General features: G+C 43.1%; 1 protein-coding gene across 14 annotated transcripts in view; it reads right to left on the bottom strand.

Annotated features, from left to right (window-relative positions):
• Positions 1 to 14,755, bottom strand: part of MAST4 (microtubule associated serine/threonine kinase family member 4) — a 525,532-nt gene that overhangs the window by 279,205 nt on the left and 231,572 nt on the right. For 2 of the 14 annotated variants that reach the window (XM_073235584.1, XM_073235576.1), the window contains exon 1: positions 6,345 to 6,443. The exons of the other annotated variants lie outside the window; for them this stretch is intronic. In XM_073235584.1, the coding sequence (XP_073091685.1) occupies positions 6,345 to 6,428 (84 nt within the window). In that variant the 5' untranslated portion in view covers positions 6,429 to 6,443. Of the gene's footprint in view, positions 1 to 6,344; positions 6,444 to 14,755 lie in introns of those variants that run through there. 14 annotated transcript variants of the gene reach the window in all.

Genomic DNA, 14,755 nt, shown 5'->3' on the forward strand with positions numbered 1-14,755 from the left:
CAGCCTGGACCCAGAAACACCTGAAGGAAGACATGTCCTTATGACATACTTTCTAGCTCAAAGCTACCCCGACATTAAAGCTAAACTCAAAAAGTTAGAACAGGGCCCCACTACCCCACAGACTGAGATCCTAACAGTGGCCTTTAAAGTCTTCCATAACCGGGAGGAGGAGAAAGAACGCCGTAAACAAAAGGCTGATCAGGCCAATTTCAAGATGTTGGCCCAGCTGATAAAACCACAAGCTGGGCGCCCCTCTACAAACAAGCCCCCCCCAGGAGCTTGTTTCAAGTGCGGAAAAGAGGGACATTGGTCAAGGGTGTGCCCCTCCCCCAGATCTCCTACCACCCCATGCCCCAGATGCCACAAAAATGGCCACTGGGGGTCTGATTGCCCAACCACCCAAAGGGGAGGCTGGACGAACAACCCCCATCCTAAGCCTGCCGTAGTGGGGCTGGCAGAAGAAGATTGATGGGGCCCGGGGGCTTCTCGCCCTACCATTTCCATCACCAAACAGGAGCCCAGGGTTACTTTAACAGTATACGGTCGCCCCATCTCCTTCCTCCTAGATACAGGAGCCACCTTCTCAGTCTTGCGAGAATACCGGGGCCCTACCATGCCAGCCATTACTCCTATAGTCGGGGTAGGAGGTAAACAGATTTTCCCATTAAACCCCCCCCCTTTTATGCACAATCCAAGACAATCCCATACCTTTCTCCCACTCCTTCCTGGTTATGCCCCAGTGTCCCATCCCTTTACTAAGATGGGACATCCTTTCCCTCCTCCACGTTTCCATAACTATATCCACTCCCACAGCCCCCAGTACTCCCTTTCTGATGGTCCTCATAGCCGACGACCCCCCTCTACCCAATGAAAGCTCTGGTTCTGCACCCTGTAAATCCCCAAGTTTGGGACATTACAAGCCCCTCCGTGGCCCTATGTCCCCCTGCCTCTATCAAATTACATGACCCCTCTCAGTATATCTGTCAGGCCCAATACCCCCTAACCACTTCAGCCCTCATAGGCCTCCAAGCCATCATTCAAGATCTCTTAAACAAAAATTACCTCAGACCCACTCACTCCCCATTTAATACCCCCATATTAGCTGTTAAAAAAACCAACGGATCTTTCCGCCTTGTCCAAGACCTTCGCCTCATCAACATAGCCGTTGTCCCTATCCATCCCTTAGTTCCAAATCCATATAGCCTTTTATCGCAGATCCCTGCCTCGGCTTCCCACTTCTCAGTCCGAGATCTCAAGGACCCATTTTTCTATCCCTCTAGACCCCTGCTCCCAAGATTTTTTCATCTTCACCTGGATGGACCCATACACAAGACATTCTGAACAACTCACTTGGACAGTTTTGCCACAAGGCTTCCGAGATAGTCTCCATATTTTTAGACAGGTCCTAGCTCAGGACCTCAAACAGTTTCATCATGATCACTCCAAGTCCACCTTATTACAATACATGGACAATCTTCTACTCTGCAGTCCCTCGTGGGAACAGTCTCAACTTGACACTGCCTCCCTACTTAACCTTCTAGCTTCCAGAAGTTACCGAGTATTCCCTGTCAAAGCTCAAATCTCTTCCCCTCCTGTCACTTACCTCAGATTCCTTCTATCTCAACAAAGGAAGTCCATTACCTTAGACAGAAAATGGCTCCTCTCTGACCTGCTCATTCCCAAAACCAAGACAGAAATCCTTTCCTTTCTAGGCAGGGCTAGATATTTTAGAGCGTAGATCCCTAACTTCTCCCTGCACCCTATTGGCAAGACCCCTATACGACCTCAGCAAGAGCCCCCCTAAAAAACCATTATCCTCCTCACCCCGACACTCCTTCATTAAGCTCCGTCAAGCCCTTGTGGAAGCCCCAGCTCTCCATCTTCCTGATTTGTCGAAGGCCTTCTCATTATACATTCATGAGAGGTCCAGTCAAGCTCTAGGAGTCCTAGGCCAATATTATGGCCCATCCTTTGCCCCAGTAGCTTATCTCTCCAAGCAATTAGACCCCACAGTTCAGGGATGGGCCCCCTGCCTACGAGCATTAGCCGCTAGACAGCTCTTGCAGAAAGAAGCTCATAAACTGACATTCAGGGCACCCCTAACCATTCTGTCCCCACATCACCTAAAAGATCTCTTAACCTACAAAAGTTTACAGACTCTCCCTCCCTCCAGACTCCTCACCTTACTGTCCTCTTTCCTCCAAAATCCCATTCACCCCCTTTGCCATCCATACCCGAATCATGACTTTTTCCTCCTTTACTGCTTTCTCGCTTTTTTTCCTCATTCCTATTGTCTTCCCCACCACCCCAGCCTCCTTTGTATGGTGATTCAAAGTCAGAGAGACTTACACACAGCATCAAACAAAAGTTACTGCCCTCATTGCCACACCAGACTGCCCTCTGAAAAGCTGCTCCGAGCCTTTATACCTCCACTTCCCTCCCTCCACCGAAGTGTTCACTAGCAGCTACCCTTATTCTCCCTACCTCTGCTTCCTCTATGACCAAAAGCAAGCCTATTGCAGGCAATGGCCAGACACCTACAGGAGATGTCCCTACTGGTCTTGCGCCATTCACTACATGGGTAACTTCCAGTACCCACAGTATTACTCCTCCAACCATTTCATGAAATATCCCAACAGCTCATTCTCCTTATCAATCCCAGATCCCTGGGACTCTCGATGGGCTGCCAGAGTCACAGTCTCAGTTTACTACAGGGGGTCCTCGACCCCCCACGGTACCCTTCATATCTCTCGAAAGTATGTTCCCTCTCATTCCCAGATCTCTCAAGTTGCATCAGATAGCAGACATTCCGAAAAAGTCATTATCCAAACTCTTGACAGCGCCTCTTCATCTTCTTATCCCCACCCCTCTTCCCATTTCTCCTACTCTTCATTACAGCTCATTCAGGACACCACCATCTTTCTCAACCACACCCTTAACACTGCCAATTGTTTCTTGTGTGCATCGCTATAGCGCCCACTGCTGGCCGCCATGCCCCTTAATATTTCCAACTACTCCTTCCATGCAGAAAGACAACCCCTCTGCCCCCTGGCAGACATACCCCTATGGGAACCAGAATACGCAGATAATCTCACCATCCACCACTGTGTAGGCCCAACTCCACCCACCTCCAGCGCACTTATCTACACCCCTATCTCCGGCTCTAAGACTTTCACACAACCGGGACACTTCTTTTAGTGTAATGGCAGTCTTTTCAACTCACTGCCTCTCAACTCTGATACACCCTGCATTCTCGTCACCCTAATCCCACAGTTTACACTTGACAGCATGGCAGAATTTCTTGAGCTCCAACCTCCCTTGCCCTCATGCACAAAAAGAGCTGCTTTCCTTCCCATCATGGTCGGTATCTCTTTGATCACCTCAGCCATTGAGCAGGGTTTTCGGGAAGAGCCTTGGGTCACTCTCTATGGGCAGTTAGAGATCTCGACGCCAAACTTGAGGGAGCCCTGACATCCACTGCCGATTCCCTAGCCTCTCTCCAAAGACAGGTCACTTCGCTAGCTAAAGTCACCCTTCAAAACCGGCGGGCCCTAGATCTGCTTACAGCCGAGAAGGGCGGCACCTGCGTCTTCCTCCAGGAAGAGTGCTGCTATTACATCAACGAATCCGGCATTGTAGAAACTGACATTACCAAACTCACCGACCTTGCCTCCAGTCTCCACTCTGCTTCCAATTCCAACCCATTCTCGTCAATACTAACAAACCCCCTCCTCACCTAGCTCTGGCCCATTGCAGGCCCCATAATAATCATTCTTCTCGCCTGTCTCTTCTTACCCTGTATAATAAAGTTCATCAAATCCCAAGTCAGAAAAATCTCTAATCAAGCTTTCAACCAGCTTTTACTCAGGAACTACCAGCTTCTGGCCACAGAAGATTCCCTCACCCTCACGTGACCTCCTCACCACACGCTGAGATGGACCCCTCTCTCCACTGGAAACTGTTCCTGGAAACAATGGCTGCAGACGCCTGGCCCCTGACACCCATATCCTCTTGGCACCATTGGAATCAACAGGTCCTCGACCTATGGTTACAGGGAACCTTCATTGATTTCCAAACATGAAGAAGTCCACATCTACTCGTCCTTACTGTGGGGAGTCCTATCAACCCTTTCCTCCCAATCCTCAAGCCCTCACTCCCTTCTCCACCCCTGTTCAGCAGGAAGCAGCCAGAGAGAAAGCAACGTCCACAACCCCATAGAGGAGAAAGGGGGGAATGAAGGGCCCCCACCAGTAAGATGGCAAACTTCTGGCTTCTCTTCGGGGTCCTCGGTTCCCGCCGGCGCCACCTGAAGCCCAATCACCTCTCGCCCCCCTCCCAATCCCAGCACCTAGCCAACAGCCAACAGCCCCGTAGAAGTGACACCTCAATCAATTCATGCCCCTTCCTATATAACCCAGCACCTTTCCCTAATAAAGCGGAACTCTCCGGTGAATTGCTGCTGTGTGTCGCTCCTTTCCTTTCACTCTTAATTTTCTCACTGTGACGATCAGTGAGAAATACATTTTACATCATGAAACAATACTTGCCAATATGACCACGGATGCATTCTGTTTTCTCATCTAGTCTAGTTCTTTTTTAACCAATGTTGGTCTTTACCTACTAAATCGATGATTTCCCCTGCAGTTAAAAAGCACACCAAGGGAATGGTTGTTAAGCTGTGATGAGATGGGAATCACCTTGTAACTCCTTATGACTCCCAAATTTCAGTCATTTACTTACTGATTTTTTCCCATATTTGTGTACAATGGGTACTCTTACATCTACTATGCATACTATTATTTTGTTTTATTCTAGAAGATGGCTCCATTTTAAAAAAACAAACACTTCACTTGTTAATGATGGCCTAAGTAATAACACCTTGAAATGATGGCTTTCTTGTGCTATTTTTTTTTTTACATATTGAGATAAATATATTAACTGCTCAATAAAAATACCTGTGTACTGACTAGAGTCATCTGTGGGCAGCCAGTGGAGTCCACAGCACCACCACAGTTTGGCAGGCAATGGGAGGGAGCAGCCCAGGGTCTGAAGCTTTTCTGGGGGAATGGAGGGATGGTCACCCTAAGCTGGCCTTCAAGACTGCCATTAACATCTCCCTTTGACTCCAACTGCCTACTCTGATGGTGTCAAATAGGGATTGCAAATTTCACATGTCCATGACCCAATTTTTGACTTTGTCCCCCAGATCTGTCCTCCACAGTGTCCCTCATCTCCAGGAAAAGGCACCTCCATTCACCCAGTTGCTCTGACCAATGACCTAGTTATGAAAGCAAATTCTACTGATTTTAACTTCATCATTTTCTCAAGTTCAACCTTGCTTACTTTTACCATTATCAGCTTCATTAAGCCATTTATCTGTAACAGTCAGCTAGACCTGACATAACAAAATATCACAAACTGGAAGGCCTGAACAACAGAAATGTATTGCCTCATGGTTCTGAAGGCCAGAGGTCTAAAATCAAGGGGGCAGCCGGGCTGGTTCCTTTGGAGGACTGGCAGGGAAGGATCTGCCCAGGCCTCTCTCCTCGGCCTCCTGACGGCCGTACTCACCGTCTCTTCACATCATCCTTCCTCTATGTATGTCTGTCTCTAAGTCCAGATTTCCCCTTATTATAAGGACACCAATTATATTGGATTAGGAACCACCCTAAAAACTTCCTTGTAACTTGATTACCTCTGTAAAGACCCTATTCCAAATAAAGTCACACTCTCAAGTATGGGGGTTAGGACTTCAATATGTTTAGGGTGGGGAGAGACACAAGTCAACCCATAACACCATCCAAGTCATCCAGACTCCAGACACTACCTCATGTCTGTCTCCTACCATTTTTGCTTTCCCTAGAGCAGATTCTCTCAATAGCAGACAAAGCCACCCCAATAAAATATACATAATGTCACTTGCCTCCAAACCCTTCAGTATCTTTCCCTTCTACTCACCCTAAGTCCTTCCAGGGCTTGCAAAGCCTTAAGCAACCCAGCCCTGGGTACTTGTCTGAGGCCCTACTGCCTGTCCCCACCCCACCATAGGCCACATTATTCTCTGGACCATTCCTAGAACTCTTCAAGCACCTTCTCAACTCAGGGGCCCTGTGATTCCCTTCACTAAAAATACTCATTTTAAGTCTTTTTGCAAAGCATGCCTGTCTACTCCATCCAGGAATGCTCAAATGTCCCCTCCCCCAGAACAGGCCCCCCCATCACCCCCCCTTGCTCTTGCTCTCCTTTACTTCTTAACAGTTACTAGCACCTGACATACTGCACATGCATGTGTTTGTCTTTTTCTCTGGAAGTTCCACAGGAGCTTTGTCTCATTTCTTCTCTACCTGGTACTTGGTGGGTGCTGGATAAATATCAGACCAGTAAATGGAGCCAACTTCTATGTATGATGCATAATTACACCAGCTCATCCATACCCCATGTTTCAGTCAGGGTTCCTGCAGGAAACAGAGGGCACAATCAGACTGGGTGGTTTAAGAAAAATTTGACAAAGGAATTACTTGACAAAGGAATAAAAGGCGTAAGACTCCTTCACCACTCCTAGGCCAGTAAAGGCAAGGGGAGGGAGCTGCTGCCAGAACCTGAAACAGAGCTGGGTATTGAGGGCCACTGGACAGGTGCCCTTACTTTCAGAGGAGCATTCAGCCAGCAGTAAGGGAGCCAGAGGCCAATGGCTTGTGTCGTTTTCCCTATTCTCCCTCCTGCCCTTCAATCTCCTGCTCCCTATGGGCCAAACCCTCCCAGCCACCAGAGAGCATGGGGCCCTTAGCTGCAGGTGCACAGATGAGGTGGGTAGAGGGAAAGAAGGAAGAAAGAGGGAGAAAGGGGACAGAGGGAGGGAGAGAAAGGAAGAGAAGCAGGGAAAGAGAGTCGGGGAAGGTGCGAAGGGTTTGGAGGTCCAAGAGGCGACACGAGGTACCCACAGCATCACTGAGCCCTGGTTAATAGCTGCACCAGAGCGACTGCTTCCCTTCTCTGCCGAGTCCCAGTTTCTTGAACAGCACGTGCTGTTCCACCTTCACAATGGCCTTTGCGGTGCTGAAAAGGGCATCGACATTGGCGCTGAGGTGCTGGGGACGGGCCTGGGGGTCGGATGGGAGGAGAGGAAAACAGTTTGAGCAGAGAAGCCACGCGCTACTTTCCTCTCTGGCTCTCACTACCCAGAAATGCTGAAGGGGTGAACTAGGTATTATCTGTGAAGCACCATGTATCTAATAATGGGGATTTTTCTTCTGTCAAGGTTTCACATTAATGTAATTTTGTTAGGTCTGCAGTCTCAAGTCAAAAGAAAATCCTGGGATTGGATTCCTGATGAAATTCTTACTCTGAATTCAAATTTATTTCCCAACCTTGCTACACTTCTATTTGCCTTTTAAAGTTATTCAACATTACAAAAGTAGAAAAGCGGGGCTGCACTGCATTTGCTAAGATTCCATGAAGAAGGGAAACCTGGTACTCTCTGAGGATTAGTGGGAAAAGAAGGAAGGGCCAGTCTCCTCCCAGCCACCAGTGGGTGATGGATGCCAACCTGTCAGTAGCCTTCTGAGACTTCAGCATCCATATCCGTAACTAGTCATGAAGCACTTACAGTTTCAAAGTCCAAGACCCTCTGTCTTGCCAATGAGTTTCAGCCCCGGGCAAGTTCGCTATGGATTCAATGTGACCAAAGAAATGAGAGTAGAACATTCTTGGGGTGAAAGGGTTATACCCAACTTTATTTCCACAGTGGCAGGTCAGTCACTAAAATCCCGTTCACTCCTAGAGAGTCTGCATGCAGCAAGCTGGTCTCTGCCTCTGGGCCTCTCTGTCAGCATAGCCATCCTCTGGGCCTCTTGGCCTACACAGCCATCCTCTGGGCTTCTGTCCTGGGCACTGCCACCACTCCATCCTCTGCTCTGCTCTCCTGCAGCCTTGCAGCCCTGCCACTGTGTCACCTAGAGCACTGGGTGGAGCTCTTCATATACAGTCAATAGCAACATGTAGCCCACATGTGTGTAGTGAGCCAGCCGACTACAGCCAGGTAAGAATCCTGGCCACAGGAACTTTCATTTTATCTACACCCTCTCCATAACATACCCTAATCTAGTAAAGATCAAAAATATACAGGATAGCCTGTTTTAAAAGCAAGTAAATTCAATTATTGGACTCACGTCATAGTTCACATTTCTTATTGGCTTCATAATATGTGTGTTTTGGGAATCAGAGGATTGACTAGCTATTTAGAAATGTTTATGTTTACTGCTGGTCATAGAGAAATGTTTGGGTTTTAGACAATATTACACCCATCAGTCAATGATCCTTTGTTAGAGCATTCTAGTACATTATATATTGATTCAAATTAACGAATTCTATGTCAAAGACCAGTTAACTATTTTACCATAGACAGTAAGTTTATGGATGTAATTACTGACTTGAGCTCCAAAAACACAGCACAATTATAGTGCTGCACATATGTCAACCCACTTAAGTCACTTCAATTTAGGGAAAAAATCTAATGATATCACATGCCACACATTTTTTAATGAGAAAAATTACAAGATACCTAAATTAAGAGAACCGATTTTCCACAGGGAAATCTGGGGGAAAAAATTTAAAGGTAAACCAATTTTCTGAAGGCAAAATAAAATTTTCAACATAGCTCTGAGTTGTACCCAAAGCAAATTATTGTGAGCAAGTAATACGGCTCTGATAATTAGACTTGATAGGGGTTTAAATTAAGCACGGGGATGCTCAAGACTCCTGCAAGCTGTTTTAATTTGTTTCCTCTCTTCTGGCAGGCCTGGGGAAAATGACCAGAGTCCCATGAAGGGGGACCCAGCCTGGCTTTTCAGATTGGGGTAGGCTTCTGTTTAACTGACCTCTGTCTCATCTTGCAGTGGCCGATCACAAAGGTTCACATGTGAAACTGATTAAGGGCCTACATACATCCCCCAGTCACAGTTAAAACACTGAACACCTGCTATAACACTGTTCACCCATAACACAATGAAAATCACGTCTTTAAACAGAGCATAATCTCTATAAATTCTTGAGTGGGGATATAGATGAAAGGTCATCTTGTCACTTCCTCTCATTAATAAGGCCCTGGATGCTTTGAAGATATGAACTTTTTTAACAGGTATAAATAAAACCATCCTCAAGTTCAGGTTGCATTGCTATAATTCCATTCTCCCCTCTTTAACCAAAACATCCTTTTATCGGGATAATATAAGAAAATTGTATTTTGGCTTCTCCCTAGTAATTCCACTGCTAGGATTTGCCCTGTGTGGCACACACAGCATGTGGGGAAGGCACTTGGTCATAAGAGGAAAGGTCCAAAAGACCAACAGATGTTTGCATCTGTAAAATGGGTATAACAGCTGCCTCTATAGGGTTGTGAGATACCATAATGCATATACCATTTTCAGCACATGCCTGGCATAAGGCATAAATATTGGCCATTAAAGGTATCATGATAGCTCTCAGTATCTGCTGGTTTATAGCATCCCTAACACTGGTCGACCTCACGTCTAGTTACAAACTCCAAGTAACGGATTTTATCAGGCTTGTGAGCATTTTCCACATTTATGAGTGCACACAGCAAGAGAGCCTAGACCTGGGAGTTCCAGGCTTTGTGAGGATCACCAACGGCTCAGGTCTTCTGCCTGCACAGAAAGAAATAATATGTAGCAGAAGCATACAGCAGGCGCTTCCAGTTATCCAATGATGAGGCAGATCCTGGGCTAACTAACTTCTCTCTAAGTAACAGCGGGGACTACAGACCGGGAGCAGATGGCTTTATAGCTGTATCCACAGCGCCAGACCCAGGCACTGCTCTGTTGCTCCGTCAGTCATGTATCCTGATCGCATTGTAGAAGTGGCGTTCATCCCGTGACACAGTGACTTTCCCATGCTGTCAGGGCACTCCCACTCTTATTGTCCCAGACACCCACGGGACTGCAAAGCAGGAAGGAAACATGCTAAACAATCAATGAACACTTACTATTTTTTAAGTGAGAGGAATGGGAGGTGGTAGAAGGGAAGTGCTGAAGCACCGGGAAGAGAATGAGGCAGATGACAGCAAGTGAGAAGCAGAGGAAGTGTTTGGGAAGAAAAACAAGAAAGTCCACTGACGAAAAAATACTCCAGCAAAAAAAAGGAAAAGGTGCTCTTTGCCAAGGAAAACGTACTAATCTTATGCAGTTCAAACAGATATTTAAAGAAACACTGTAAGACTTTTGTCTTTAACTCCTTCATCCTCAATCCTAAAGGAGGACTTAGGGCACTCCTGAAGGAGCCCGGGTATTCTGTGACTCACAGCTTTGAGCAACAGGACTCTCAATGTACACCTCTCTTCTTTGCAACAAAAAAAAAGTTGGGACAGCGAATTTTATCATCTCAATTAAGTGGCAAGGTCCTTAGCGGAGAGTAGGCATTCTTGTGAGTGTTAAACAGTTAACAATCACATACAGCAGTTACCAGGCACTGGGCTCTGTTGCATATTACGTGTATTAACTATTTTAATCCTTGTAACAGTTTTGTGAAATGGACTCTATAATGACCCCCTTCTTACAGATAAACAAATAAAGGTATAAAGAGGTTTTAAAATATACTGGAGGTCAAAGAGCTGGTAAGAAGTGGTGCTGGGATTCAAGTCCGTGTACATAGGCCACAGAGTCCATGCTTTCAACCACCACTCCTAAGAATCTCTCATTGGCCATAATCAATCAGTAGCAAGATATACAAAACCACTTTATTCAAGATAGCACTGATTTATCAGTTTAGATTTTTAAGTTCAGCGTCCTCAAGTAGTCTGACATGTTTTGTAAAAGACATGCAAATACCTACTAAAACCCAACCTTACAGCCTATAAAAGTCCGGTTCTAAGAGAGCCTTAAACAGTGTGACCTACAGTCTCCCTAGTGTCCTGACTTCCAGGAGCAAGAGCATTAAGCAGTACAGCACAGCCCTCTTCATGCAGCCACTGCTGTCACTCACTCTCAGAAGAGTGAGATGCTCATGGACTGAGCTGTCCCCATTCATATTCTTCTCCTTATATTTAAATCAATCACTTCATGTGACATCACACTCAGTGACAAGCCTTCCCCTGGCTTCCTCAAAACCAGTGGCTACATTTAATCCATTCTTTAATATCCCTGCTTTCCAATTATCTTTGAATTTGGTTAAAATAGATGTTAAAGATGCCCCTTGGAAAACTGTTACCTAGTCTAAAGATGCCAGTGAATTGAAGAGTTAGCCAAGAGAAAGTCCTTCAATCCGGTCCTATGCTGGTGGAAGAGGAGGGTTTATGGGCAAGATACCAGGGTTGGATGTGGCGAGGTAAGGTGTGTGGGAGAGAGAACCAAAATTAATGAAGCCACTGACCTATGTCTGAAATGAAGTTATTACACCAACACCAATTCCATTATTCTGGCACTTAAATATAGTACAGTTTTAAGAAACACAAAAATACCAAACCAAAAAGCAAAATGGTTAATTACCAATATGGAGAGCCAAATAAGAAATTTTAATGTATGTCTAATAGGATTATAAAAGGAAAGATTGCAGACTATGAGGAAGAGGTTGTAATTATCCAGCCACACAGCAACAAGAATTGTTACAGTATTTCTATGATTAAACAATGAACTAGAAGTCCTCACCAATGCAGTAAGAAAATGGAGAAAATAATTGGGAAGCTATTCTATGTGCAGCTGATAGAATATCTCTATCAAAGTATCATGAGAGTCTATAGACACTGCTTTTTGAATTATTGGAAAAGCTCAAAAGAGATTTTAGATACAAAATCAATACCAAAAAAAACCTTATTTGTATAAACCAGCAATAACCAATTAGAAAAAATTAAAGGAAAAAAAGATTTCATAATAGCAACAAAAATCACAAATTATATAGGGATAGATCTATTAAAAAATGAGAAATATACAAATGGCCAACAGTACATGAAAAGGTCCTCAACATCACTAATCATCAGGGAAATGCAAATCAAAACTGCAATGAGCTTTAAATGTCTTCTGCTTGTTAGAATGGCTATTATCAAAAAGACAAGAGAACAAGTGTTGGTGATGACGTGGAAAAAGGGGAGCCCCTGCACAAGCACTATTAGTGGGAGCATAAACTGGCGCAACCACTACGGAAACCAGTATGGATGTTCCTCAAGAAATTAAAAATACAACTATATAATCCAGCAATTCTTCTTTGGGGCATATATCCACAGGAAACAAAATGAGTACCTTGCCAAGATATCTGCACTCCCAAGTTAACTGCAGTATTACTTACAATAGCCAAGACATGGAAACAACTTAAGTGTCTACTGACAGATGAATGGATAAAAAAGATAGGATACACACACACAGGAATAAAAAGTAAGGAAATACTGCTGTTTGTGATAACATGGATGGACCTTAAGGGTATTATGTTAAGTAAAATAAGTCAGACAAAGGCAAATACTATCTAATCTCACTTTTATGTGGAATGTAAAAAAAAATCAACTCATAGATACAAAGAAAAGTATGGTGATTGCCAGAAGCAGGGAAGGGGGAGTAAGCACAATTAAGTGGAGGTGGTCAGAAGGTACAAACTTATGGTTATGATAAATAAGTTCTGAGGACATAAAGTATATCATGGTGACTATAGTTAACACTACTGTATTGTACATTTGAAAGTTGCTAAGAACTAATTTCTTGTAAATTTTCATCAGAAGAAAAACTTTGTAACTGTGATGTGACAGATGATAACTAAACTTACTGTGGTCATCATTTTGCAATAGATACATACACCAAGTCATTGTGGTATACATCATCAACTAACACAATGTTAGATGTTAGTAAAAAAAAGAATTTATAGGGAACCTATAAATTAGATAAAAGGATATATAGAATAATGGAAACTATAAAATAGTTTATTGGGTACAAATTAATGCCAGAATTAATGGAGACATATACCGTATATAGATGGAAAGATTCAAATATTCCCCAAATTAATTTGAAGAGCCACTGGAATTCTAATCAAATTCCACATATATATATTTTGGTGGAATTAGACACATGATTTCTAAAATGCACTTTGAAGCTTAACTGTCTAAAAATATCCAAATCAATTCTGAACAAAAAAGAACAAAAATAGGGACTTGCCCTACAGGAGATTTATTATAAAACTGTAGTAATTGAATCATGTGGTATTCACTAAAGAATAAACAAACAGATTGGGGCAACCAAAGAACCCCAAAACAGACCCTTACACAGATGGGAACATAGAAATAGAGAGAGAATAAGGAACAGGAATAAAACATACACTAATTCAGTAAATGATATGGTGAAAATTCACTTTCCACCTGGAAAAATAAGTGAATGTAATCCATACCACACACCATATTTTTTAAAAGATTCAGATGAATAAAAAACTTAATGTCAAAACCTATCTTTTAAAGTTTTAGAAGGAGAAAAATGAAGTATGAGGTATTTTATGATCTTTAAGTAGGAACGTATTTCCTAACAGGTATGAAAATCACATTTCATTAAAAATAGACCAACGAATGGGGCTGCATTATAATTTAAGCCTTCTCTATGACAAAATTACATCATAAATTTTAAAGGCGGGGACTGACTGAAATAGGATATTTCTTATGTATAAAACATAGGGATTAATGGGAAAATAGTAAAAATAATTGGCAGAAGATATGGCCCAGCATTAGAGATGAGCCCCAAATGGCCACGTGACATAAAGATACACAACTTTAGTGTAATTTAAATAAAAGAGCAAAATGATTACTTTATATCCATGAGAATAGCAAAAATCAGTCTCAAAAAAATGCCAGGTGCTGGTGAATGATGAGAGAAAACAGAAACTGCAGCAGAAATGTCCATTGGTTCAAATGCTTTGACAAATTTTTCAGCAATATCAATTAAAGAGGAAAAAGGGTACACCGTAAAAACCATTAATTCTGCATCTTGGCACATACCCTAGAACAATCCTTACATACAAGAAGCAAGAGATTCTTACACAGAGGTCCATCAAAGCACTGTAAACAACTAGCAACATCTAACATGTCTACTAATAAGAGAAAGGATAAAAGAATATGTGGTATATTCTTAAGATAAAATGAGTCAGGATTTAAAATTAAATCTATGCAAATCAATGTAGATCTATCAAAAAAAATTCTGAATAAAAAAATTCAAAATACATATAAGAGAATAAAAACACTAACTGGAAATACACACACCAAATTTATAATGGGGGTTGCTTCTGGGAGGGAGGGTGGATTAGGAAACAAAGGCCTAGGAGAAGTTTTCAGTCATGTCATATTTAATGTTTTAATTTGTTTTCTTATTAATAATGTTCTATTACTTTCATTAAAAATACTATCTGGAGAAAAATGAGAAAATGTAAATTCTAAATTCTAGATGTCGGGTATAGGAGTGGTTCATCATTCTCTGTTTCAGTATTTTATTAACTTTTCAATTTTTTTATAAGACCACATTTAACAGCTGGTCATGTAAGCATGTAATTGTGACTCTTGTCTAGGTCAGTATATGAAACAAGGACATTCTAATCTCATAAAAAGCACAATCAAAAGATCTTCCTACAGTAATATGGGCATAAGGGCTGGCTTTGTGCAGATACACAGTATTTGATACAAAATCAGATAAAAAGGAAATCAGATTTAAAATCAGAAAGGCAATCAGTCAGTATGTGTCTTCCTGATAAGGACAACACACAGGAATCTCTAATCTTTTCCTCCAGA

The sequence above is a fragment of the Manis javanica genome, chromosome 1, assembly GCF_040802235.1.
Source record: "Manis javanica isolate MJ-LG chromosome 1, MJ_LKY, whole genome shotgun sequence".
Taxonomy (NCBI): domain Eukaryota; kingdom Metazoa; phylum Chordata; class Mammalia; order Pholidota; family Manidae; genus Manis; species Manis javanica.